This window comes from Thrips palmi, unplaced genomic scaffold (genome assembly GCF_012932325.1).
Source record: "Thrips palmi isolate BJ-2018 unplaced genomic scaffold, TpBJ-2018v1 HiC_scaffold_12, whole genome shotgun sequence".
NCBI lineage: Eukaryota > Metazoa > Arthropoda > Insecta > Thysanoptera > Thripidae > Thrips > Thrips palmi.
Genome location: NW_023144623.1, coordinates 4416286 through 4440111, shown reverse-complemented (window position 1 = coordinate 4440111; position 23826 = coordinate 4416286). Strand labels below are relative to the sequence as shown.

Genomic DNA, 23826 nt, shown 5'->3' with positions numbered 1-23826 from the left:
TCGCATTACGGATAGTTTCTTTGTAACTTACAGTCAATGATACTTTTCTGTTACGAACAAAACGCAAAACTAAATTCCATCAGCATCAAATGCATAACTTACAAACCACCCATCCACAACGACTTTAAAGTGAGGGTATAAGTACCGCGCTTAAAACCTTACAAAGTATTTTGAGCAAATAAAAGGGAGAAACTTTTCTTAAAGAATTTGTTTGTAAAGTACGAATATTTTTTTTTTGTAAGCTTGTGCATGCTCAAAGCACTGTGTAATAACACGCTGCTTTAGTTTGTGAGTCCCAAAACAGTTTGCAAGGTTTAGAGAGTGCGCTCCCTGTGGCCGACTGTGTAAAGAAGCCCCCGTTGGCCCGGCCCTCGCTCCGGCAGCCGCCACGGCTTTGGCCACGGCCTCGTGTCTCTAGGCTTGCCTGCGCGGGAACCTCGTCGGCCGGCCGGTGCCGCCCCCGGTGCCGCCCCCGCCTCGTCGCCCTCGCCTCGGGCGCCGCCACCTCACCTGTGCCGGCCGCGGCGGGGAAGGGACTTCTGCTCCGACATGGGCGAGATATCGGACGACGTGCTGGACGGGGCCCCATGGTATATGAAATCTGGAAATTGGATAAAAATTAAGACATGAGAAACGCTGTAAAATTCATATCAGCAAAGGTGACAAAACCTCAAAACTAGTAGTTAGCTCTATTTCCGAGGAAATCTACAATCTCTTCAACAGATGCACAGAATGATAACACACTGGGCTACATTTGCTGTGTGGGGGCAGTACCAAAACGAGGGAAACTTTGAATTTTGAGACAGTCTTGCAGGGGTTAAAAACATAAAGCAGATTCAGGTCACTGTACAGCAATACGTGTTTTCAATTATACACTGCATAATCGGTTCCAGATTTTTCCAGGTAGCTTGTAGTATGGACATAGGCGGTTTCCAGGAAGTTTCTGGAGAAGGCAGGAAGTTCCTTAAGAAAAGTGATACAGAAAGTTCCTGGAATTACCAGGAAGTTCCTAAAAATAGGAACCAGGGCCCGGTTTTGAACAGTACAAACAGTTCCTGGTTGTCCCAGTATCTTAGGGTAAAGACACAGGCGATTTTCAGGGAGTTCCTGGGAAAACCAGGATCTGTTTTTACCGTGTGTCGTCCACTGAGCAGTTTTGATACTAGAGTGATGAGGGCATGCACACTTACTGTACTGGCTGTGCTTGAGTCCCCGGGCCCCCATCCCCACCCCGCCGTGCGCCCCGTGCCCGCCGTGCCCGCCCTGCGGCCCGCACGTCGGCCCCGTGTCCAGCTGGTTGGAGCTCTCCGTGCGACTCGACGTGAGCGGGTCGCCGTCCGAGTCCGACTCGTCGGAGTCTTGCCCGCACGTGTGCGACTTGTGGCTGCTGCGTCGACTGCGCTGCCCGCGACCCTTGGGGCCCTGCGGACGAGAACGGCACACATGAGTAACGTCTGATACAGTGGTAAAACTAAAGCGTAGCTCTATGCTTGAGTAAAGCATACAGTTACGCTTGAAGACGTTACGCTTGGAATGAAGCATACGCAGGAAATTCCCCCATGCATTTAGATAGGGGGAATCTTGGCGGTTGAGCCTGTTACGCTTGATTTCAAGCGTAACCTGATTACTTACGCTTGAAAACAGAGTAAAACTACCCTTTAGTTTAACCTGTCTAGGTATCGAAAGTAATATCACACCAAGTCTTTTAGCTTTCTGTCTCTCACTCCAAGGGGAAATCGCTGTGAATTTCAGTGTACGATTTCAATGAATTTCAGACAAAAACTGCTGAATTATAAGAGGAATTCCAATAAATTTTAATAAATTTCGATAAATTTCAAAGAAATTTAGTGAATTTTACGCTGTAGGAGTTTTGGTGTACTAATTTGGCTGATGTTACTCCCCCTGTCTTACTCACTACTAACTCTCTCTCTCTCTCTCTCTCTCTCTCTCTCTCTCTCTCTCTCTCTCTCTCTCTCACCAGTGGCGGTGGCGAGGCTGCCTCCGTCATGGCCTGCTCGTGGTACATGAAGCTGTGCAGCAGCGTGTTCTGCGGCGCCGCGTCCGACAGCTGGAACGTCGCGTACGGAGAGATGTCCTCCGAAGTCTCTGTTGGGCCAAAGAAGAAGCGAGGATGTAGTCATTGGGCGATACAGGTGGAACCTTCAACTCACCAAATGTCAAGTCAAATTCGGCAAGCAGGGCAGCAGGTTGTTACCCACCGAGAAAACCTTACAAACTATTTTGGTCCTTGCAAAGGAAAGTAGTTTGTTATAACAAAGTATTTCGAGATACATATGCTTACAAAGAAAATACTTAGTAATTTACGAACTATTTCTTCGCATAACAAAGTAAATTAGTTTGCTGTATGTGTGTTCAAAATACTTCGTGAGGTTTTTAGGAGTGGCCGAAAGCATTCTCTCTCGTCTGTGTCTCTCGCACTCTCGGGGCGTCCCGTAAGGGGTGTGAGAGAGACAGCACGCCGACGCACTGCACACTAAATGTTTCATGTACTTAATTGTCCGTACACACTAAATGTCTTGGGACTTTTTTTGTCCCACGGTTTATGCAATTTTAAGCACATCCGACGCTGATACAATTTTGTTCCCGTCTGGTGACACATTTTGTCCGGCGCCAGCTGCAACTTGTACTTTCACTAGACAGTTTGTCCCGCCTGGCGGACACAAAATTACATCACCACCGGATGTGCTTAAAATTGCGTAAACCGTGGGACAAAAAAAGTCCCATTACATTTAGTGTGTAGCTATGGCCGTTTTTATGCATACAGAACTTATGTACAAATTTGTACATAATTTAGGAACAATATTTCCATATTGTGCTTAAGTATGTAAAACATTGAACCTAATTTATGTACAAATTTGTACATAACTTCAGTATGCACGAATACGGCCATGGTTATGGACATAAAGTCCATAAACATTTAATGTGCGGAGTCCACTGAAATTCAAAGGGTGAGACATCTGACCGATTTTCGGTGATACAAAAAGTATGACCGAAAAACGGTCATACTTCGATGTATGACCGAAAAACGGTCATACACAAATGTATGATCGAAAAAACGGTCATACTTACATGTATGACCAAAAAAAGGTCAGACATCAGCGAGGGGATATATCAGCCTTTACCCGTGATACACTATAAAGTATGACCGTTTTTCGGTCATACATCGAAGTATGACCCTTTTTCGGTCGTGCATTTCAGTAAGACCGTTTAAGCGGTCAAAAGTATGACCGTTCTATTTTCAGTGTCACCACTCACATGCCACTGCAGAGCAAAGCGTACCTGGGATTTTGTCCCCCGCTTGCAGCGCCACCTTGCGGAGCGTGGCGTAGTACCGCTCTCGCTGCGCCACCGCGTCGGCCGTCTTCGTGTCCAGGGTCTCCTTCACGGGCCGGGCTTGCTCTGAGAAACCAACCACATAGCTTTAGAGCGTTCAGAACATACTATAGTTCGACTATTTATTTGTAACAAGCGGATTCCGAACAGAGCTTTGGCGTTGGAACCAATGTGACGTCATGTTCGTTGAGATTAGAATGAGTCACTGTCACATTCTTCTGATTGTTGGTCCACGTTCCATCGTATCGAGGGGTTCCTATATTCAAAAGATCTTATCTGGGCGCTCCCATTTAAAGAATCTCATCTGCAACGCAAGCGAATTTCACTAAGTTAAGAGGGTAAGCGGAACACATTTCTTCACGCACTATTAGTTTCCTTGATCTTTCATCTTCAAGTTTGTGTGACACATTCTTTGAATGGGAGCGCCCCGATAGGATCTTTAGAATAGGACCTTTCGAGTTTGTCACATGGTTCAATGAATGTGCCATCGCATTCGGAAAATCATGACTAAATTCACATTCTAACGACCGTTGGGACACGATTCGTTTAATGAGGAGGACATACTAGGGCCAATTTTCAGTGGTCGAAGTTGACCATTGACGACACTGAAAACCAAGTGTGTACTCAGTGCACACTCGACTGCTCTGTGTGTACTCAGTACGCAATTGAATGATCTATGAGTGTACTACTCAATACACAATAAAATGCTAAGGCCAAGTGTACTCAGTTCACACGTAAGTTTTCAATATTTCGCTCGCTGTATGTTTCCAGCTTTATGTTTGGCATTGGAATGCTCCAGCCCAGAGGGGCGTGGTAGGGCACGCACTTGTCCTCCAGCACAGCGCCACCGCCACGCAGACCGCCGCCACGGCCACGGCCGCGCCCGCCACCGGCAGCACCACGCGCATGTCCATGTAGAAGGGCTGCAGGATGCCGCCACGCTGCACCAGCTCGGGGGGCGGCGCCTCTGCAGGACAGACAGACATCCGTGAGTTGAAGACTGCACTGTTAAAAAAGCCGTACATTTTAAGGAAAAAGGTACGGCTAGACCGTACCTCACCGCGTACAGAACAACTGGACCCAAAATCCGTGCTTCCCTCAAGAGCCTATGTTATGAAAAACCGTACTCAGTACCCCAAAAGCCGTACTGGCTGAGGTACGGTGGTACCAGGCAAATTGTCCACCAGACTGTGCCTGTACCTTTTCCCTTGGATTTTTCCTACAGTGTACCCGCTTGAGAATAAAAGAAAGCGCACTCTGAAAACCTTACGAAATTTCAGGCCTTACACAGGAAAAGACGCTTGTTAAAACAAAGTATTTCGAACAAACATAAGCTTACAAAGAAAAAATTTCGTAAACAACGTTCTATTTCTTCATGTAACAAACTAAATAGTCTGTACCGGGCATATGCTCAAAAAAAATCGGAAGGTTCTCAGCGTGAGACCTTCCCGTCAAACGTGACTTCGTGCCTCCCAGTCGGCTCGTACCTCCGTCCTTGGTGAGGGTGAAGAACGTGTACTCCTCCGTGGCCGAGCCCGCGATGTTGTGCGCCTCCACCTGAAGCTGGTAGCCGCTCGCCGGGGACAGACCGTTGATGTTGAAACGCCGCTGCGGCTTGAGCGAGTTGGAGACTGCAAAACCCAAGGCACAGTTGACATTATTTTGATCTTACCAACTCATGTATTTATCTCTTCCATCAATCGTTCTCTCAAATTGATCGCTCTACCAAATGATCCTTCTATAGATTGATCGCACTCTCGATTGTTCGTCATCTGAACAAATTACGTAATCTCAACACTGGTAAAAACCAAGGCATAAAAATTAGGCCCTTTGGAGCATTAACACTCTTCTACGCCCTTTAAAGCCGTAATCGTTATGTGCCCTTGCGAAGGGCGTGAAAGCAAAATTTTTATACCAGGGTATTATCGATTCACGCCGCTCCAGGGGCATAAATCGTTTACGCCCTTAAAGGGCATAATCTTAATGCCTTTGTTACACCAGTGTAGAGAAATCGTTTAAGAACTTAATTGTTTTCTCGGTTATTAATCTTTTAATTAATTGTTCTCACCATTAATCGTTCACTCAATGACTCGTTCTTTCGGCAAATCGTTCTCTCCATTTATAATTCCCTTGATTGATTGTTTTATCAATTAACGAGTACAAACCCGCAAATTCACACTAATCGCGATTATTCAGACCACCGAACGATGACGATTAACATCAATCACTGACACTGAGAACCCGAACGATATCAATATAGCGTCAATTGGTGCAATGCAAAGGCATTGCACATGAAGGCATTGCACATGAAGTGCAATGCCTTCCCATTCCCATGCATTGGCATAGGGCACTTTCACGTAGCATTGCACGTATGGTGCGATATCTCAGTGCATTGCACCATACGTGCTGTACACTGGTAAAACTTAAGCGTAGTATAACCCTCTGATTTTAAGCATAATCAGATTACGCTTGAAATCAAGCGAAACAGGCTCATCCGTCGATATTCCCCCTATCTGATTGCATGGGGGAATTTCCAGAGTATGCTTCATTTCAAGCGTAAAGTCTTCAAGTGTAACTTTACGCTTGACTCAAGCATAGAGTTACGCTTTAGTTTTACCAGTGTACTCATAGCGTTTGGTATTTCAGAGAATTGGGGCCTCACCCAGGGTCCACTGCTGCGCCTGAGGCCCGGCCACGGGTTTGTAGCGCACCACGAAGTAGAGCAGCGGGCAGCCGTTGTCGGGCCAGGCGGCGAGGCGGAGCTGCACGCTGCCGGGGCCGGGACTCAGCAGCGCGGCCGCCGACGGCTTGCCCGGCGCCTGGCCCTGCGTGCGCACCGACAGCGTCGACGACCCCGGCGACGCGCCCACCGCGTTCAGCGCCACCAGCTGCAGGTGGTACGTCGTGCCGCACTGCAGGCCCTGCCGGAAGAAAGCGACCACACTGTTAGCAAAATGAGTCGTTACAGCCTACACTGTTATCCCTGGGTGTTCTGTGACTTAAAGCCGTAAGGCGTTGCCTCGGAAACCTAAACGCCTTACGGCAGTTAGTAACCCAACGCCTGAGGCGTTTCGTTATTCAATACCTTAGGCGTTTATTTATTCAACGCCCAAGGCATTGGTTTATTCAACGCCCAAGGCATTTATTTATTCAACGCCCAAGGCGTTTAAGTCATTCAACGCCCGGGGCGTTTTAGTCATTCAACGCCTAAGGCGTTTACGTCATTCGACGCCTAAGGCATTTACGTCATTCAACGCCTAAGGCGTTTAGTCATTCAACGCCTAGGGCGTTGAGTTACAAAACACCTTTGCTTGGCCCGAAACCGCCACAACAGCGGAGTACCAGTGCAATAAAAGCTGCCCTTAGCTGATATACGCCTTGAAAGGCGTTTAACTGCCAGACACCTTCGAGGCGTGCAGAAGCTGAACAGCTTGACTGTCCTTGAATACAGCGATTCTTGAGGTCAAATGTGTAGGTCGTACACTGGTAAAACTAAAGCGTAACTCTATGCTTGAGTCAAGCGTAAAGTTACACTTGAAGACGTTACGCTTGAAATGAAGCATACTCTGGAAATTCCCCCATGCAATCAGATAGGGGGAATATCGACGGATGAGCCTGTTTCGCTTGATTTCAAGCGTAATCTGATTATGCTTGAAATCAGAGGGTTATACTACGCTTAAGTTTTACCAGTGTATAAGATCCTTGATCTGAGACTCGCCTTGAGCTCGTGCGAGGTGGCGCGCCGCGGCAGGTCAACGCGGCTGGGGTCGCCGTGCTGGCGCCGGAAGTGCAGGGTGAGTCCGGACAGCGGCGCGCCGCCCAGGTCGGCCACCTTCCAGTGCAGCAGGATGCTGCTGCTCGTCGACGTGCCGATGAAGAGCTGCGGCGCGCCCGGCGGCACTGCAAGCCAAACCTCTGTGAGTTTCGGTGTACACAACACCATTCAACAATTCAACTGAAATTCATCGAAATTTTTCAGGAATTCATCGAATTTTGACTGAAATTCACTGGATTTGCAGGGTAAAAACGGTTCCTGGTTGTCCCAGGAAGCCTATGGTAAAGACAGGCGGTTTTCGGGGACTTCCTGGGAAAACCAGGAACCGTTTTTACCCTGCAAATCCAGTGAATTTCATTCGAAATTCGATGAATTCCTGAATAATTTCGATGAATTTCAGTTGAATTTCGCTGAATTTCAGCCGAATTTTAATGGATTTCAGTGAATTTTACGCGTTTGACGAGTTTTGGTGTACAAATTTGGCTGGAGTTATTCCCCTTGCTGCAAGCACACTCAGTGTAGCGACTACAGCGTATTCAGCGCGTCGGTTATCGACTATAGAAAGCGCAGTACATTGGAGGACACTCAGTGCAGAGAATAGGGTGAACGGTATGCTTTATTCAAGCACGCGCTGGGAATGAAAGAGTCAAAAAGTTTGGCTGAGACATATTCGTCCCTGAGATTTGGGTGATGATTATTGCGTCGCCCGAATTCCGCTGCTATGTTCCTCCCCCAAATTGGGCGATAAAGTTTACTTCGCTAAGGATATGGTCTTGGGAGAGTCTTTGTCATTGGCGTTGAAACAACGAGGCTTCATGACTTGCAAGTAACGAACTGCCTCGCGTTCTTCCAGTGTACCTTGCACGGCCAGGGTGTACGTGACGGAGTCGGCGCCGTGGGCGTTCTCGGCGGTGCACGTGTAGTTGCCGGCGTGCTCCTTGGCCAGCCCGGTCAGCATCAGCTCCCCCGAGTCCAGCACCTGGCCGCGGTGCTGCTTGGGGCGCCACGACAGGCGCGGCTGCGGTTGCCCCACGGCGCGGCACGCCAGCGCCACCGAGCTGCGCCACGGCCGCGCCACCAGCCCGCCGATGGAGGCAACCCTAGCGGCCACTGCGGAGGGGGTTAGTGTAGCACATACCATTGGCAACTAGGGGAAAGTATACTCATACCAAGAAATACCACGCTAAATGTTAAGGTACAATCTTGAACGAGGTGTTACATGATATTAAACCTGTGTACCGTTTAGCATAAAATTCTGCTCAAATTTGAATAAATTTTTTCATGTAAAAATGATCTAGAAGATTTCGAGCCACAAAATGCCTCAATATTTATGCCTTTGAGTTAAAACCAAGAAACCTTCTGAGAGAGGGAATTAAGTCTATTCCTACATGCTTTTGGGTAACACTGATATTCGAACGAAAATTGTATACTCAGCACACACCAAGTGCTCACTGGTAGCCAACGAATGTGACGTCATATTCGTTCGAATGTGAATTTTGACACGGTCGTTTGAATATGATGTCACATTCGTTTGAATGTTGATCCACGTTCAAACGAATGTGACACTATACTTAAACGGCCGAGACACGTCAAAACGAATGTGACATCATATTCCAACGAACGTGACAAAATCCACACTCCAACGAATATGACGTCACATTTGTTGGCTACCAGTGCTGTGTGTGTAGGTGTGTGTGTGTAGGCGTGTGTGTGTGTGTGTGTGTGTGTAGGCGTGTGTGTGTGTGGTGGTGTGTGTAGGCGTGTGTGGGGCTGTGTGTGTGTGGTGTGTGCTGTGTAGGTGTAGGTGTGTGTGTGTGTGTGTGTGTGGGTGTGTGTGTGTGTGTGTGTGAGCGTGTGTGTGTGAGTATAGGTGTGCCCCCAGTGCACGAAGAGTTGCCAGGGTTCTCACCTCTGGGCGTGGGCACCTGCGACACCTCGTGCGAGCTCTGGCCCTCGCCGATGCGCGTGGAGGCCGTCACCCAGAACTGGTACTTGACGTGCTGCTGCAGCCCCTTCACCTCGAGGCTCGTCTGCGCCGCGCCCACCTGCTGCTTGTCGTGCTTGAGCTCCTCGCGGCCCGTGCCGTCCACCAGGCGGTTGTACACGTTGTAGCGCGTCAGCACGCCGTTGGGGTCGGCGGGCGGCAGCCACGTCAGCAGCAGGGACTGCGGCCCGCTCACCACCACCTTGATGTCCGCCGGCGGGCCCGGAGCTGCAGGCAAACGGATGTCAGTCCATTGCTACTCGCTATATGCTTACAACACGATACATTGAATGTTCCACGATATATCGTACTTCGTATATCGTACTCTCGAACTGAGGACACGAAAGATACCTAGGAATAGGTTTTAAAATAAAGTCTGCAAGCGAAAAGCCGCGGCAGTTCAAACAAGGGTACGCGTAACACCATGATTTAACTCTTAAATTCACCCGCGGGAGCGAGTTCTGTGAATGATATTGCGACAAAATGTTTCGGATATCTTAAGGAACAAACTGGTAACAGTAATCTGGTGGAAAACGCTGACAATACTAAAATATCGCTAGTTTCAAGCGTCTGGCAGGCGTCTTCTGCTGGCCCTCAGCGAGCAGGATTTGCCATACTTCGTGCCGCCATATTTCGCATATTGGAAGTGCTCTACTGACCACTGCACGATTTATCGTATCAACCACGATATATCATTTTGACCACTGCACGATGTATCGTATCGACCACGATATATTGTATCGACCACGATATATTGTATCGACCACGATATCGTATCCTCACTGACATATCGTATCGACCACGGTATATTGAATCGACCTCGATATATCGAATCGACCTTGATAATTGCAATATCGCAGTGTCCCGCAGCGACTACCCCGCGCCTTCGTGCAATCGCGTGCCACCTCAGTGCGCGGGGTATCGCCTTACGCACCGTCCTCGTCCGTGGAGCAGAAGGCGGGCCTTGACGCCACGCCGTCGCCCTTCCTGGTGAAGGCGCGCACCGTCACGCTGTAGTTGGTGGCCTTCCGGAGGTCCAGCAGCACCGTCAGCAGGGACGTCGTCTTGGCCGAGTCGGCGGCGTCTGCAACCGAAGAGGGCCTTGCAGTCAACTTTGCTGGGTGTGGATAGATGGCTTCTTCATACGATAATCAATTAGGAACTGCCTTTAGGTAACAACGATCGCGACAAAAGCAGAAGAGGATAAATCCTCAATTCCCAGGCCCACCATAAAAAAGCGGGTGCGTTTCCCAGTGATGACATGGGGATCCCAGGTACCGCTTTTGAAATGACTGCTATGCTCATTATCCAGCTAGATAATGAGCATAGCAGCCATTTCAAAAGCAGAGAAGGGAACGAAAGGTTGCTGGTTCTCCCAGAGGCCCCCTGGAAATCATCCTGACAATCAAAGTGTGTATACTGAAAACACTTGGTACACTCAAATGCGCACCGAGTACAGTGTGCCCATGTCTTTACTAAGAACCAGCTGGGAAAAACCAGGAAAGATTTATAACGTGTGGATACCCTTGATTTTGGCCAAGGTTATGACACAGGCTACGCCATTCGTCAAAGATGATCCGCACAGCGAGACAGCGAGGTACACTGTTCCGGCCTCGCCCGGTTCCCTCCGCTTCGTCAATACCTGGGTGCCGCTGGTCGGGGTTCACAGACTCGTAGTGGAGGTGGTAGCCCTGCAGCACACCGTTGATGTGGCCACTGGGCGGCGGCTGCCACGACACTTGCAGGGACTGCGAGGACAGTGGGATGCAGCGGACGTCCTCCGGGGGCATGCTGGGCACTGCAGAACACCACAGAGAAAAATTAACACAATTTAAAAAATACCTGTTTTTGGGAGTGCACAGACCCCAAACAACAAAGCGGTTCCTGGGTTTCCTGTAAATGACCTATATCTTCACTACACTGAAAAACCAAACTGGTGTGGTCAAATGGGTGCAATTTTTTGAAAAATTAAATTTGTAATTCGTACTACTGTATGCTCTAGCCATTTCCTACGTAGCAAGGGAAACTTCTTCGAAAGGCATGCACAGTGTGGTTGCGACACTTGCCGTCCTCCAGGGTGAGCGCGCTGACAGGGTCGCTCATGGGCCCGGCGCCCACCACGTTGACGGCCTGCACCACGATGGAGTAGCGCGTGAACTTGAGCAGCCCAGTCAGCGTCAGCTCGCCGTCGTCCTCGCCGTCCCCGACCAGGGCCGGCACGCTCGTCATGTTGTACGAGCTCTGGCCACTGCGGACAGGAAACACGCAAACGGTATACGATTAGAGTAGCACATACTGATTGACTTCGTCGGAATTACAACCTAGGGCGTACACTGCAAGGAACAACGTGATCAGTACAACAAAAATCTCATTCAACGAACGTTAATGAAAGCAGATGATACTCGTTTGGTTTTCTTCTGCGGGGTGGTATGGGCTCATTCCAAAGATAGTACTTAAAATCTCATTCGACGAACGTCTGAACGAGGCCGAGCTGGCGCCGAAGTCGGCACGAGCTGAGCAGAGCCGAGGTCTGCCCGAGTCACCCTTTGAGACGTGGCAGGCGGAGAGGGATTGTCAATGTTGCGCGCGGGCCGTCGCGCGCGAGGAGGGGGTAGGGGGTGCCATTGTCCGCGCAGGCTGCGCCTCACCGCCAGCCAGCCAGCCAGACACACCAGCCCGCCCCGGCGGCCAGCCCCTATTATATTGTTAGGATATGCGCTTGGTTTCTGGACTTGAGAGTAAAAGCATGCTGACACCTTCATTTGTGTATAGTAGTTTTAAGTATGTTCCAAGTGTGAAGGTATCATCTGCTAAAAAACCGACCAAAGAAAACACAAGTACACGTAATTTTCTCGCCGAACTCAACGGTCTTCGCATGGAATGGAAACTCGGCTAGCGATACTCCACGCCCACTGAAGGCAGGGGGTACGAACAGTGTGGTGCGTTGGGCGCCGCTAAGCCGCGCCGTCTCTACCCCCTGCGCGGCGCTGGCGAGGAGTATCGCCAGGCGTGCGATTGGGGTGAGCGGTTCGTCGCTTTGACTCTAAAATCTTGACAGCAGGCCCCGAGAATGAGACACACTCTCTGGATCCGCCACTGTTAGAAGAGTGCGTGGCGTACCCGTCGTCGCGGAAGCCCACGTTGTAGGCCGTCACGTCGCCGTGGCGCAGCTCCGGCGCGGGGGCGGTCCAGGTGACGAGCACGGCGGTGGAGGACACGGCGCGCGCCGTGACGCCGAGCGGGGCGCCGGCGGGCTGCTGGGGCTCGGTGCGCACGGCCAGCTCCTGGGAGGGCTCCGAGCGGCCGGCCGCGCCCTCGGCCACCACGCGGAGCGTGTAGCGCGTCGCGGGGCGCAGGTCCGCGACGAGCGCCGCGTGCTGGCCGCGCGCCTCCACGCGCTGCCACGGCCCCGGCGTCGCCCCCGGCGCGGCGGCCTGCTGCTGGCGGTACTCCACCACGAAGCGCATCGCGTCCGCGTCCTGACCGCCGGGGTGCTGCCACTGCAGGTTGATGGTGGTGCTTGTCACCAGCGCCGTCTGCAGGCCCACCGGCCGGGGCGGTGGCTCTGCAGAAGAAGGCAAAGAGAATCCATGCATCAGTTGGTCGTGTACACTGAAAAAGTTTCGTCTCTTATGGTGACAGCGAATGACATTTCCGGTAAACTCAAGCACAGTGGTGGGCTAGAAGACCACTGGAGGCGGTCAAAATCCCGGACGGGTTTACAGCTCCAGAGTCACTAAGTGGGACTCAACCCGAACGTGTGACCCCACCAATAGATTGCTCTCCGAACGAGGAATCCATTGGTGGGGTCACACGTTCAGTTCGAGTCCCGTTAAGCGTCTCAGGAGCTCAAAACACGTCTTGGACGCCTCCACCGGTCGTCTGGCCCACTAGGAGGGATCTTGACGCTGCAATGCGCACCTTGCACCAGCAGCTGCACCAGCTGCTTGTCCGTGCCGAAGGTGTTCTTGGCCTGGCAGTGGTACGGCCCCGTGTCCGCCGACTCGGACGACGCCAGCTGAAGCTCCGCGGTCACGCCCTCGCGCCGCGGATCCACCTTCACAGTCACCCTGCACAGACAAAGCAGCTCCACTGTAGCAATTTACTTTTATTTAGTTTTCAACAGGTTTTCATATTTTATCTTTAAGGTGTTTTGTTTTCTTTTTTCAGTATTTAGATTTTTTTTATTGTTCCTACAAGGTCTCTACTGTACCATTTTCTGAGGGTTTTAAATTCCTTCAGCTTTGAAAAAGTTTTATTTTCTCAGAAATACGTGCGTATTCGAAGTCCTTATCACGTAAAATTATTTTGGTTCGTCCCCTAGGCCAAAGAACAATTTAGAATGATTGGTCAATGTGACTTATTGGCAAGTAGATCGGAATTTTGTTTCGTTGCAGGCCTCCTTTAACTCGATTTGAGGCCCTTTAGACAATTTATTGCTACCGCTTGTAGTGTTAGACGCCTGCGAAGGGAAGGGTAGGCACCCCGTTTTGCTGCCGTGTTCAACGGGCTGGCCTACCCTCGATTCCGCAGGCGTCCACCGCACTGTCTATCTACTTATTGCTATACAAATTTTACTGCGATGTTTCGGGACAACGCCCACAAAATACTTGCAATAAGCTTCCTTCTTCCAAGATTTTGCTAAAAAAGTCAGATGAAAAGCTCCATTGTATCGCAAAAATTGTGGGGTGCTTTTTGAAAAATATTGCAACAGCTCAATTATAGCAAACCGAGGTGCGGTTCATCGTGGGCATGGCTAGTTCAGATTTATCGTAAAAAATTTTGAGGTGAAAGCACTTCAAAATGAATGACAGCGCAGCAAATAGTCGAGCGCCTGCAAGAGGTAGGGCAGGCCCCACGCACCACACCCATGTTCGGCGGGCTGGCCCACCCTTGACTTCACAGGCGCTCCTGTTGACTGATTCCGAGAGTCGTTTTCGTCGCTCTCTCTCTCTCTCTCACTCCTGCACGGGACGCCCCATGGGACATGAGAGAGACTGAGCAACGAAAACGTCTCTCTGAATCAGTGTACCGGCTCCCTCGACGGCGGAGCCCTGTAGACTGATTCCGTGAGTCCTTCTCGTCGCTCTGTCTCTCTCGCACTCGTGGGTCGTCCCGTATGGGCGCGAGAGAGACAGAGCGACGAAAACGGCTCTCGGACTCCGACGTGCCTGTAGTTGGTGGCGGAGGTGAGCTCCATGCCGGCGCGCAGCCACACCACGCTGATGGGGCGGTCGCCGCTGACGTCGCACTGCAGCACCGCCGTCTCGCCCTGCTTCACCGTCACCATGCGCGACGGCACCGAGAAGAAGGGGCGCGCTGCAACCACAAAGGCATGCATGATCGAAAGGAGACGAATGAGTCAACGACAGAAATCTTCTCTCAAAAAAGCCAACGAAGCACTTTTTACGGTGTACTGCAACTACACAAAAAAACGACGACGATAAAAGATGATTGCACTGCACAGTGGGCCGGGAGACCGGCGCAATCTGTCAAAACTCCAGATGAGTTTCGAGATGCAGAGTCGCTAAATGGGACTCGAACCACACGTGTGACCCCACCAATGGATTCCTCGTTCAGAGAGCAATCCATTGGTGGGGTCACACGTTCGGTTCGAGTCCCATTTAGCGACTCTGCAGCTCAAAACACGTCCGGTATCTTGACCGCCTCCACCGGCCCTCTGGCCCACTAGTGCACTGTTAACACTGAACTCACAGTTGACCCTGAGCTGCACCACTTTCCCCAGCGGGCTGCCGATCGAGTTGTTGGCCTGGCACAGGTAGAAGCCCTCGGCCTCCTCCGTCACGCTCTGCAGCACCAGCGTGCCGTTGGACAGCACGCGGAAGGCAGGCGGGCGCTCCCGCAGCTCGCGGTACTCGCCGTTGCGGCCCCCTGCAACAGTCCGTCAAATTCACCATCACGAACGCTCTACAAATTAAAGAGTGTACATAGTATGCTCTAACTGGAGCATGCCAGCAAGCACGCTCTAGCTAGCGCATGCCTGCCAAGCATGCACTAACTAGTGCATACATGTCATGTACACGCTTCCTGATGCAGAAAAGTCCCTATCCCTTATGCGGTAAATGTATGCTTCAGTTAGCGTGTACATGGCATGTATGCACTAGTTAGAGCATGCTTGGCAGGCATGCGCTAGCTAGAGCGTGCTTGCAGGCATGCTCCAGTTAGAGCGTACCATGTACACTCTTTGATTTGTAGAGCGGAACAGAGCCCTTACCCAGCCACAATTAGGTCTTCGTCGATGGAAAATCCATCGATTCTACGTCGAACCCATGTCGTGTCTAACACCTAATTCTGGTTGGGTACACGCATTTTGAGCACGTGTTCCCTCTCATCCGTCAATCGACATTTTACCAATAATTATTGACATTTCTACGCATTCATAGAGTTTTGTTAAGAAGCTTAACAGATTTGTCAAGACGAAATTAAAAATAATTTTTTCAAAACAAATAAAAATGTAAATACGCTTATTCTTAGTTCGTAAATTACAAATCATTTTCTTTTCAAGCTCATGTATGCTCAAAATACTTTGTTATGAAAAGCTACTTTTCTTTGTGAGACCTACAATAGTTCGAAACACTCTCAGCACGTTACTGACTTTTTCCTCATTACCTTAGTAATCGTATAACCAACAATAATACTACGTATTTTTTAAGTAAGTGTAACTAAGATTAGGGAATTTTTCCTTTGTAAAATTATGTTGAAAACCAAATTGTCTGTACATTATTTCACATTTCCTGAGTAGTTCCTTAAAAGAGAAAAAGAACGTATTACGGTTGATAAAATTACTTGGGTAAGTACTGACAAAATGAGCAAAAAGCGAGGGGTGAATCACTCAGCGTTCTGGTGTACACATGAGTACATGAGTACGGGTGAGTACACCCTCTAATACACATAAATTTCACATTTTAAATAGTTTTTTGCTTTATTTAGCCGTTCAGACAACACACAACGCCAAATAGTGTAAGAAATGAACGAATTTTGCTCTTTTCAAACTTGTGAGTACACTGAGTACGGGCCAATTTGTACACATGAGTACACGAGTGATTCACCCCTCGGCCTAAAGTCAGTAACGTGCTAGGAGTGAAGGATTTTCAGAGTGCACCAGCAGGGCTTGGTGCTCACCGATGGCCTTCTTCCAGACGGTGGTGGGCGGCGGCACGCCTCGGGCGCGGCAGTGCAGGAAGGCGTGGCGGCCGCGCTCCACGCTCGAGTCCTGGGGCTCCACCTCCCAAGCGGGCGGCACTGCGGTCACACACACGCGTCAGCACACGCACACACAGACACAGTCGCTTCGACTGTCATTCACAGGGCTGCACTGAGCAGCAGGTCTCGACTCCACACACAGCTCCGTCGCTCTGCCTCTCTCGCACCCTTACGTTTGAACCCCACGAATGCGAGACAGAGAGAGACAGAGCGACGATGGCTCAGCAAGGAATCGGTCTGTTCGAACAACAGTGTTGGTCCACGAGTCAGAAAGATCGCAAATAGCGTACAATGTGGGGGTTGTTTCTAAAGGAGCACAACTTCACATCAGGTCTAATATTTTTTAGAGCAGAAGAAAAGGGCTAAAGGTAAAAGCTAACAAGTTCGAATAGGCTTAGATAAAACTTTAAGTAAGAAGTAAACTTTAAGGAAAAGGAAGTTCTTTAAATTCGAAACAACAATTGTAAGAAAAGTTGTAAGTTGTCACCTGTTTGGTTACGTTGCTGGCTTTAATCACAAATTATTTATTTTCAATTCATATGATGGAGGAGGCAAGTCACGCTTCTGACTCGAAGACCATGTTTGAACATTATGAGCGGATCACATGTTTTGGTTCAGAATTTATTTTTTTTCCTGCCTAGATATTTCCATTGATTTTGTTTAAGATATTAAAGACGTTAACTCAATTTAGAAGAGGAAATGAGTTGAATTGCGTCAAGGTAACTTAAAAAAAAATAAAAAAATAATAATGTGTATAATAGGAAATAGTCGATAGCAGCCGACTTACTGACTGTCAAGAATGTGAAACCCACAGTACACTCTAAATGTCTTGCGGTGGAAGGATATTATGGAAATTTTCATCTGAGTACGAAATACAATCGACAAAATGCCTTCACGTACTATGAATTTTAGAAGGTAAGTTACAAAGGCAGCGGCACTACTACCATAAACAAGAGAATTATTACCATAATACGGACGGAGAATCTACAGAAAAGACCTTTAGAGTGCATTGAGTGAACACGGGGAAACTGACTGAAAGATACGACTGACTCATTGCAGCATGAGTGCGGCCGTGGACGGTGGTGGGGGAAGAGGGTTGGGGCAGTCAAACACAGACATGTGTGCGCGCACACACTGCGTGCGTGGCGGCGAAGCGGTGGTGTGGTTTCACGATTTCGGTGCTCATTTGAAACCCTTCAAAGCCCGCGAAAACGCGCGGCTAAGTACATTCTAATCAAAAAAAGAATCACCTACGGAGAGCATGCGTCAAGAACAAGCAGAAAACACGCGACGAAAAAAAACACGCATTCCACCACAAAACAGAAATACGTCTAGATAGCTACCGTCAAAGAAATGGTAGATTCAAAAATAAGTCAAATGAATACGAACAAGACGTTCACAAAAGCGTGCACTGTGCCGGCGGCACAAAAGACAGAAGTATAAGAAGATTCAAAAGTTTCCAAAAAAAAGGAACAGAAGGAAAAAGCGCACGAGAAAAAGGAAGACGAGAAAGAGAGAAAGGAAAAGAGAAGAAGGAAGTGCTTACAAAAACGGTTACCTCGTGTTCGAAAGACGACAACAGGGGGTGCAACGCCACAAGCATTCACTGGCAACGGACGGACACGAACGCAGGACACACAAAGGGGCTGGGGAGGGGAGGGGGGACGAGGCAGGGCGGCCGACGGTGTTCCACGCTAATATTTCCTGTTTTTTATTTTAAGTCGAGGGCGCGTCTTTTGACAATTGTCTCAGTTTCACAGCTATTTTCTACAAACAGAGTGCCGACGGAGAGCCAGAACAAAACTATGAGTTTTATGGCGAGTTGGAGTCGTGAGGTTGGCTGCACGTCAGCGTCAGCACCAGGCTAGAACTATACCAACTCTTTTTCTAACATCAATAAAGAGTGACTAACACGGAATACAAGTTATCTGTACAGTTGCCTGTGGAAATCACCTAAAGCGTAATCGCTATGGAACTGACAGCTGTGAAAAACAATAAGGCATGCACCCCACGTACAATGTAGCTTTGTTCGCTAGTTTCTGGAGCGTGACAAAAATAATTCAGACGCAGTGTGTGAGTGTTTAAATGTGCGTGCAGGTATGAGTCCGTGATTGCATGGACACGAACTTGCAGTAAAATTCAAGCTATGTCACAGTGAACTCGGCGCAATAGCATAATGTCTCCGAGCCAAAATTTCTCCATAATAAGAAGTAATTACGTTCTTTTCACTGTGAGATACAAAGAAAAACCACGCATCAGACGGAGAAAAGCTACGTCCGCGTCCGTAAACTGTTATTCAACGAATGTGACGTCACATTCGTTAGAATGTGAATTTTGTCACGCTCGTTTGAATACGATGTCACATTCGTTTGAACGTGACACGGGCATCATGCGGCCACCTGATGCGGGTTTCACATTCGTTTAAGCGTGGATCAACATTCAAACGAATGTGACATCACATTCAAACAAATGTGACATCACATTCAAACAAATGTGACACATTTCACATTCTAACGAATGTGACGTCACATTTGTTGAATAACAGTGATATCAGGCTTTGTGACACGCCCTTCATAATAAGGGAGCTTTCTTCGTAAGGCACTTCAAGTCCATGTGTATGTGACCAAGTGAGTACGTGCGTGTGCACACAAGTGTGTGTGTGTGTGTGTGTGTCCGTGTCCTTGTGTCTGTCCACGTGAGCGTGTACTCCGCCGGCCCCGCCCTGCCCGCCCCGCCCGAGGGTCAGACTCGCGGCCGCCGGTCTGCCACCGGCCTGCACCTACCTTTGACGCTGAGCGTGGCCGTGTACCTGACCTCTGCGGCCGCGTTGGTGGCTACGCAAGTGAAGCGGCCCGAGTGGGCCGCGGACAGGTTGGGGATGCTGAGCAGGCTGGTGTACTGGTCCAGCTGGGACACGCTGGGCGCTGGGCCCTCTACATGCCACGAGGCCAGGGGCGTGTCGTCCTTGAGCCACCGGATGACGAGGGGGGGATCACCCCGGCTGACCCCGCACACGGTGCGCGTGCGCATGCCCTCAGAAAGCCCGTCTTGGAATTTAAAAGGCTCAATTACGGGAGGAACTGGAAGAAAGAAGAATCGACGAGAAAAGGAGAGAGAGAGAAGAGAGAGAGAGCGTCGCGGCGGCGTCGTTGCCGCAAGAGAGAAGGGGACGGGGAGAGGGGATGAAGCGGGAGGCGTGTGAAGGGCGAGAAGGATGGCGGAAGGATGTAAGGATCGTTAATTAACGCAACCAATATCAGAACCGAGCGTAACGAAATGCAAACTTTGGAATCGCTTCTGCAGGGCCTTACAGTTGGATGTGAAGGCCCAAAAAATCAACGTAGAAACATCGAGAACAAAAAAAATGACGAGTTGCTTTTTTATAGTTTGAAATTAAGACAAAAATATTTATCAGTATTTGTTTTTCAGATATTTAAAAAATAAAATCAAAGCCGTATTGGTAAGAGCCCTTTAATATTAGAACCTAGCAGTGTAAGAAATAAATTGAGAATTTGCGGAGGTACCTCTGGGGAAAAAAATAAACCGAAGGAACCTCCGCAAATTAACGAAAATTCTTTGTGGCTTTACGAAGAAACCTTCGTAACCAAGAGTATTTCCGAATTGACGAAGGTCCCTACTGCAACATTTTTTTTTCTTTCAGAGGTTTGTTTGAAAGTAAATTCCGGAGATTCATTATCACGGTTCAGCTGGCATTCCCTTCACGCGAAACGCGACTCCGACACTGGACACGTTAAAACAAAGATCCCTGGGGCTGGCCAAGGAGGGTGGGGGCGAGTCGGGGGAAGGACCAAGTCTGGGCGAGACCGCGGCCGCGCTACGAGCTGCCATGCCGCCGGGACGCGAGGCGACCACGGACCAACTCAGGCAGCGGCGGCCTCACATTACTTCACTGCAGAGCAACAGAGTACAGAATAAAGAAGAGAGAAGGAAAGAGATATAAATGAGTAGTAGGAAAAAAAAAACATTACGGAGCAATCCACAACACAACATTACGGTAATACCATTACAGACGTTACGAAAGGTATCTACTGCCAGCCTCCAGGCCCAAGGGCGTGCCTGGGTGCGGGGCCCGCGCCGTGCCGGGTCCAAACTTAGATTCGTTTCGATACGGAAACAAGAGACGCGGCACGGCGGGGCGGGGGCGGACCAGCCGTGACCTAGATCAACCTGTCCATGCTTTGGCTGCTCGGCTGGCGCGTCCAGGTGGCCTGACCACAACAAAACTTCGTTTCGTTCCGAAGCGCGGTTTCGACGGAGGGAGAGTTGAGATAATGACAAGGCCCAGTCAGGAGACTAGTCATTTCCGTGCGAAAAAAGCGTGAAGAACCAGAGCTGGCTTGCGAGAGGGTTCGATGGTTTGGCCGGACTGGCGCAAAAACAGTTATTTCGTTTTGACTTTGAAGAAAAAAAAATAAAAATTTGAAAGCCAAGTATACTGCGAAGCCAAAGGGATTGGAAAACCCACTGCAGACCTTCACACTCATCTGCAGGCCAGAGCCTGCACCGTCGGAACCAATCTTGGAAATTCCCGGAGAGTTCATTCTTGAGAAAAATTGCCTCCGTTCAAGCGATTTTTGAAAATAAAACTTAAAGATCTTGATTTTGAATGAATGTCTGGCAGCACTTTTGAAACCTTTCGAACAGTTTTAAGTCGCGCAAAGAAAAGTACCCTGTCATATCAAGGCATTGCAAGCATGTGTAAAAGCTTACATACGAAAATGCTTCAGGTACCCTTCGTATGCTTCAAACAGGTTTTAGCCGTGTCTGATTGTTTTTTTTTTTTTTTATAAAAAAAGTTTAAATATACGCAAGGAGCTGCAATGGAAATTGGAAAACAAAAAAATCTCTCCTGCAGGGCTCCTAGTGAAGAGAGGCTATAGGTCCACAACGACCTTAAAAACGATAGACCTTTAGAAATTCCCAACAAAGGCTCGGATATCACTCACTTTCCGGGAGTTTCCACAAAGTTTCCAACAGTGCACCGGGCCGGTCCTGGACGCGCCACCCCGCCCCTTCCCCGCACCCGGCGCGGCCGGCCGGCGAGGCGGCCTGGAGGCGTTTCGTTCGAGCGACAAGTCCTTGGCGACCGTACCGTTGACCAACAAGTCCTGCGCCTGCGACACCTCGGCCGCCTGGTTGGTGGCGGAGCACGCGTAGGCGCCGCTGTGCTCGGGGGAAAGGCTCTCGATCAAGAGAATGCTATTGTACTGGTCCACGCGGTTTTGGACCACCCTGCCGGCGCCGCCCCGGCCGCGGCCCTGGGCTGGCTCGCCCGCCGCCTCCAGCGGCAGCCCGTCTTTCAGCCAGTGCAGCTGCAGCGGCTGGTCGCCCGACACCACGGAGCAGGTGATGGAGGCGCGCTCGCCCACGTGCAGGGACAGCGGCGGCCCGAAGGGGCTCAGCTTGGGAGGAACTGGACAACACACCGCTACACTGTTAGACGGGGTAGGGACTGACTGATGGGTAATCAGGCTGACAGCAAATTGGTAATTCATACCAGAAACTGGAATGTAATAATCAGGCGGTAACCCGGGGAAATCCGATTGAAATACGACATAATGGCCATCTTCGACATTGGGTCTTTGGGCCGCGAAAGAGTTACGAAAGGATATGTTACTTGAGGATACTGTTGTAAGAGATCACATTTCGCGGACGAAGAGGTTTTGCGAAAGAGAGTCGGTTAAAGTCAAGGTTAAAGCAAGGGACTTTTAGTTAGAGAACAAACTTCGCGGTAGGTAAGTCATGGTAAGTGCTATCCTTGAGTATGCAATCATATTTAAGGACCAGTACGTATGAGGAATAACTACTAGGTAAGCACTCCAGATAACACTTTTTTCAAGATGAATAACTGCCCTTTGGAAAGGATGACCGAAAATATAAAGAAATTGATGCAAGGTCCTTAAGGAAGGGATCAGTTAGAAAAGGGATTGTTACTTCGAGGTTGCCTTCCCAACCGAAGCGACGGATGCTAAAATGATGCAGGTTACAGAAAATCAGAGATCAAATCACACAAACACAAAAAAGAGAAAGATGAAATGTTAGTACACATCCTTTACCAAAAAAAGTATATCACTAGGATATTTTCACGAAGAAACGCAACAAGTAATACAGCTTCGACCGATGAAGCCCACGCTTTAAACGATGGGATGGGTTAAGAGACGAAAAAGAAACCCTCGATGCATAAACATACACGAGGGGACTACAAATATAGCGCGCCATAAAAACTTTCATTGTGTAAACTGGTACAGAAAACATTTACGGAACGACCATAGTCAGCAACGTACGTCCAGGTATAAAATTGATGTTTTGTTCTTTTTACAAGATGTTTTTTCTACAAGTAGCGCGGTTGGTAATTGACCATACATTTTAACTCGTAATTTTCAGTGCTTTTTTTTTTCTACCAGTGCAGTGGGTGGCAAGCTCGCCTTACCGATGACCTGCACGTCGGCGCTGCGCCTGGCCGTGTGGCCCTGCTTGTTGCGCGCCGTGCACGTGTACAGCCCCGCGTCCGCCGCCTTCTGCACGCGCTCCACCTGCAGCACGCCGCTGGGGAACACCTTCTGGCGCAGGTCCTCGGGCAGCTCCGCGCTCCCTGCCGACGGGAAATCACTATCAATTTCAGTGTGATCAATTTCAGTTGAACTTCAATGAAATTCAGATGAAACCTACTGAGTTTTGAGAGGAATTGCAATAATGTTTTTTAATGTTAATGAATTTAATGAATTTTACATATTTGATAAATTTAAATAAATTTTACATGTTTGATGAATTTTGGTGTACAAATTTGGATGGAGCTATTTCCCCTTACTCCCTGCAACGCAACATCGTCAGCGGGCTGCTCTGGCAAAAGTTAGGTGTACACTGAAATCTTGAGTGTGTTCTCAGTTCAGGGCACTTTAAGTGCGTCCTGACTACAGAGCACTCAAGTTACTGAGTGCAGAGCACATAAGTCTGTACTGAGTACAGAGCACTTAAGTGTGTACTGAGTGCAGAACACTTGGGTGTGTACTGAGTGCAGAGCACTTGTGTGTGTACTGAGTGCAGAGCACTTGGGTGTGCACTGAGTGCAGAGTACTTACGTGTGTGTGTACTGAGTGCAGAGCGATTACGTGTATACTGAGTGCAGAGCACTTGTGTGTGTACTGAGTACAGAGCACTGGTAATGAATACAGAGCACTGAAGTGTGAACCGAACACACAGAGCATTAGGTGTGTAATGAGTAAAGAGTACTGAGTACACACTAAAATTTTCAGAGTAGCACCACGCTTTCATTCAAGCATGCACCGAAAACCTCACTGCGCACCTCTCTCCCACTTGATCTCCTCGATGGGGAAGCCCGCCACGGGACACTTGATCTCCATCGTCTCCCCGGCCACGGCCGTCACCTTGGGGATCTGCCGGATGTAGGGCAGGCCTGCAATCACGACAAAACGGTCAGCATCCCCGTAGCAGTGCTTTCACTCTTGAG

At 49.3% G+C, this 23826-nt stretch overlaps 1 protein-coding gene across 1 annotated transcript in view; it reads right to left on the bottom strand.

The window, feature by feature from the left end:
• Positions 1 to 506: 506 nt before the first annotated feature.
• LOC117640456 (Down syndrome cell adhesion molecule-like protein Dscam2) overlaps positions 507 to 23826 on the bottom strand; it is a 31161-nt gene continuing 7841 nt past the window's right edge. Inside the window, exons 4-24 of the mRNA XM_034376959.1 lie at positions 23662 to 23772; positions 22789 to 22950; positions 19121 to 19417; positions 16257 to 16376; positions 14829 to 15005; positions 14285 to 14432; positions 13035 to 13183; positions 12234 to 12678; positions 11180 to 11361; positions 10756 to 10911; positions 10048 to 10197; positions 9039 to 9341; positions 7988 to 8239; positions 7073 to 7254; positions 6017 to 6275; positions 4842 to 4985; positions 4181 to 4321; positions 3301 to 3420; positions 1979 to 2106; positions 1191 to 1422; positions 507 to 601 (exon numbers count right to left, since the gene is read on the bottom strand). Coding sequence (XP_034232850.1) covers positions 507 to 601; positions 1191 to 1422; positions 1979 to 2106; positions 3301 to 3420; positions 4181 to 4321; positions 4842 to 4985; positions 6017 to 6275; positions 7073 to 7254; positions 7988 to 8239; positions 9039 to 9341; positions 10048 to 10197; positions 10756 to 10911; positions 11180 to 11361; positions 12234 to 12678; positions 13035 to 13183; positions 14285 to 14432; positions 14829 to 15005; positions 16257 to 16376; positions 19121 to 19417; positions 22789 to 22950; positions 23662 to 23772 — 3953 coding nt within the window. The remainder of the gene's footprint in view (positions 602 to 1190; positions 1423 to 1978; positions 2107 to 3300; positions 3421 to 4180; positions 4322 to 4841; positions 4986 to 6016; positions 6276 to 7072; positions 7255 to 7987; positions 8240 to 9038; positions 9342 to 10047; positions 10198 to 10755; positions 10912 to 11179; positions 11362 to 12233; positions 12679 to 13034; positions 13184 to 14284; positions 14433 to 14828; positions 15006 to 16256; positions 16377 to 19120; positions 19418 to 22788; positions 22951 to 23661; positions 23773 to 23826) is intronic.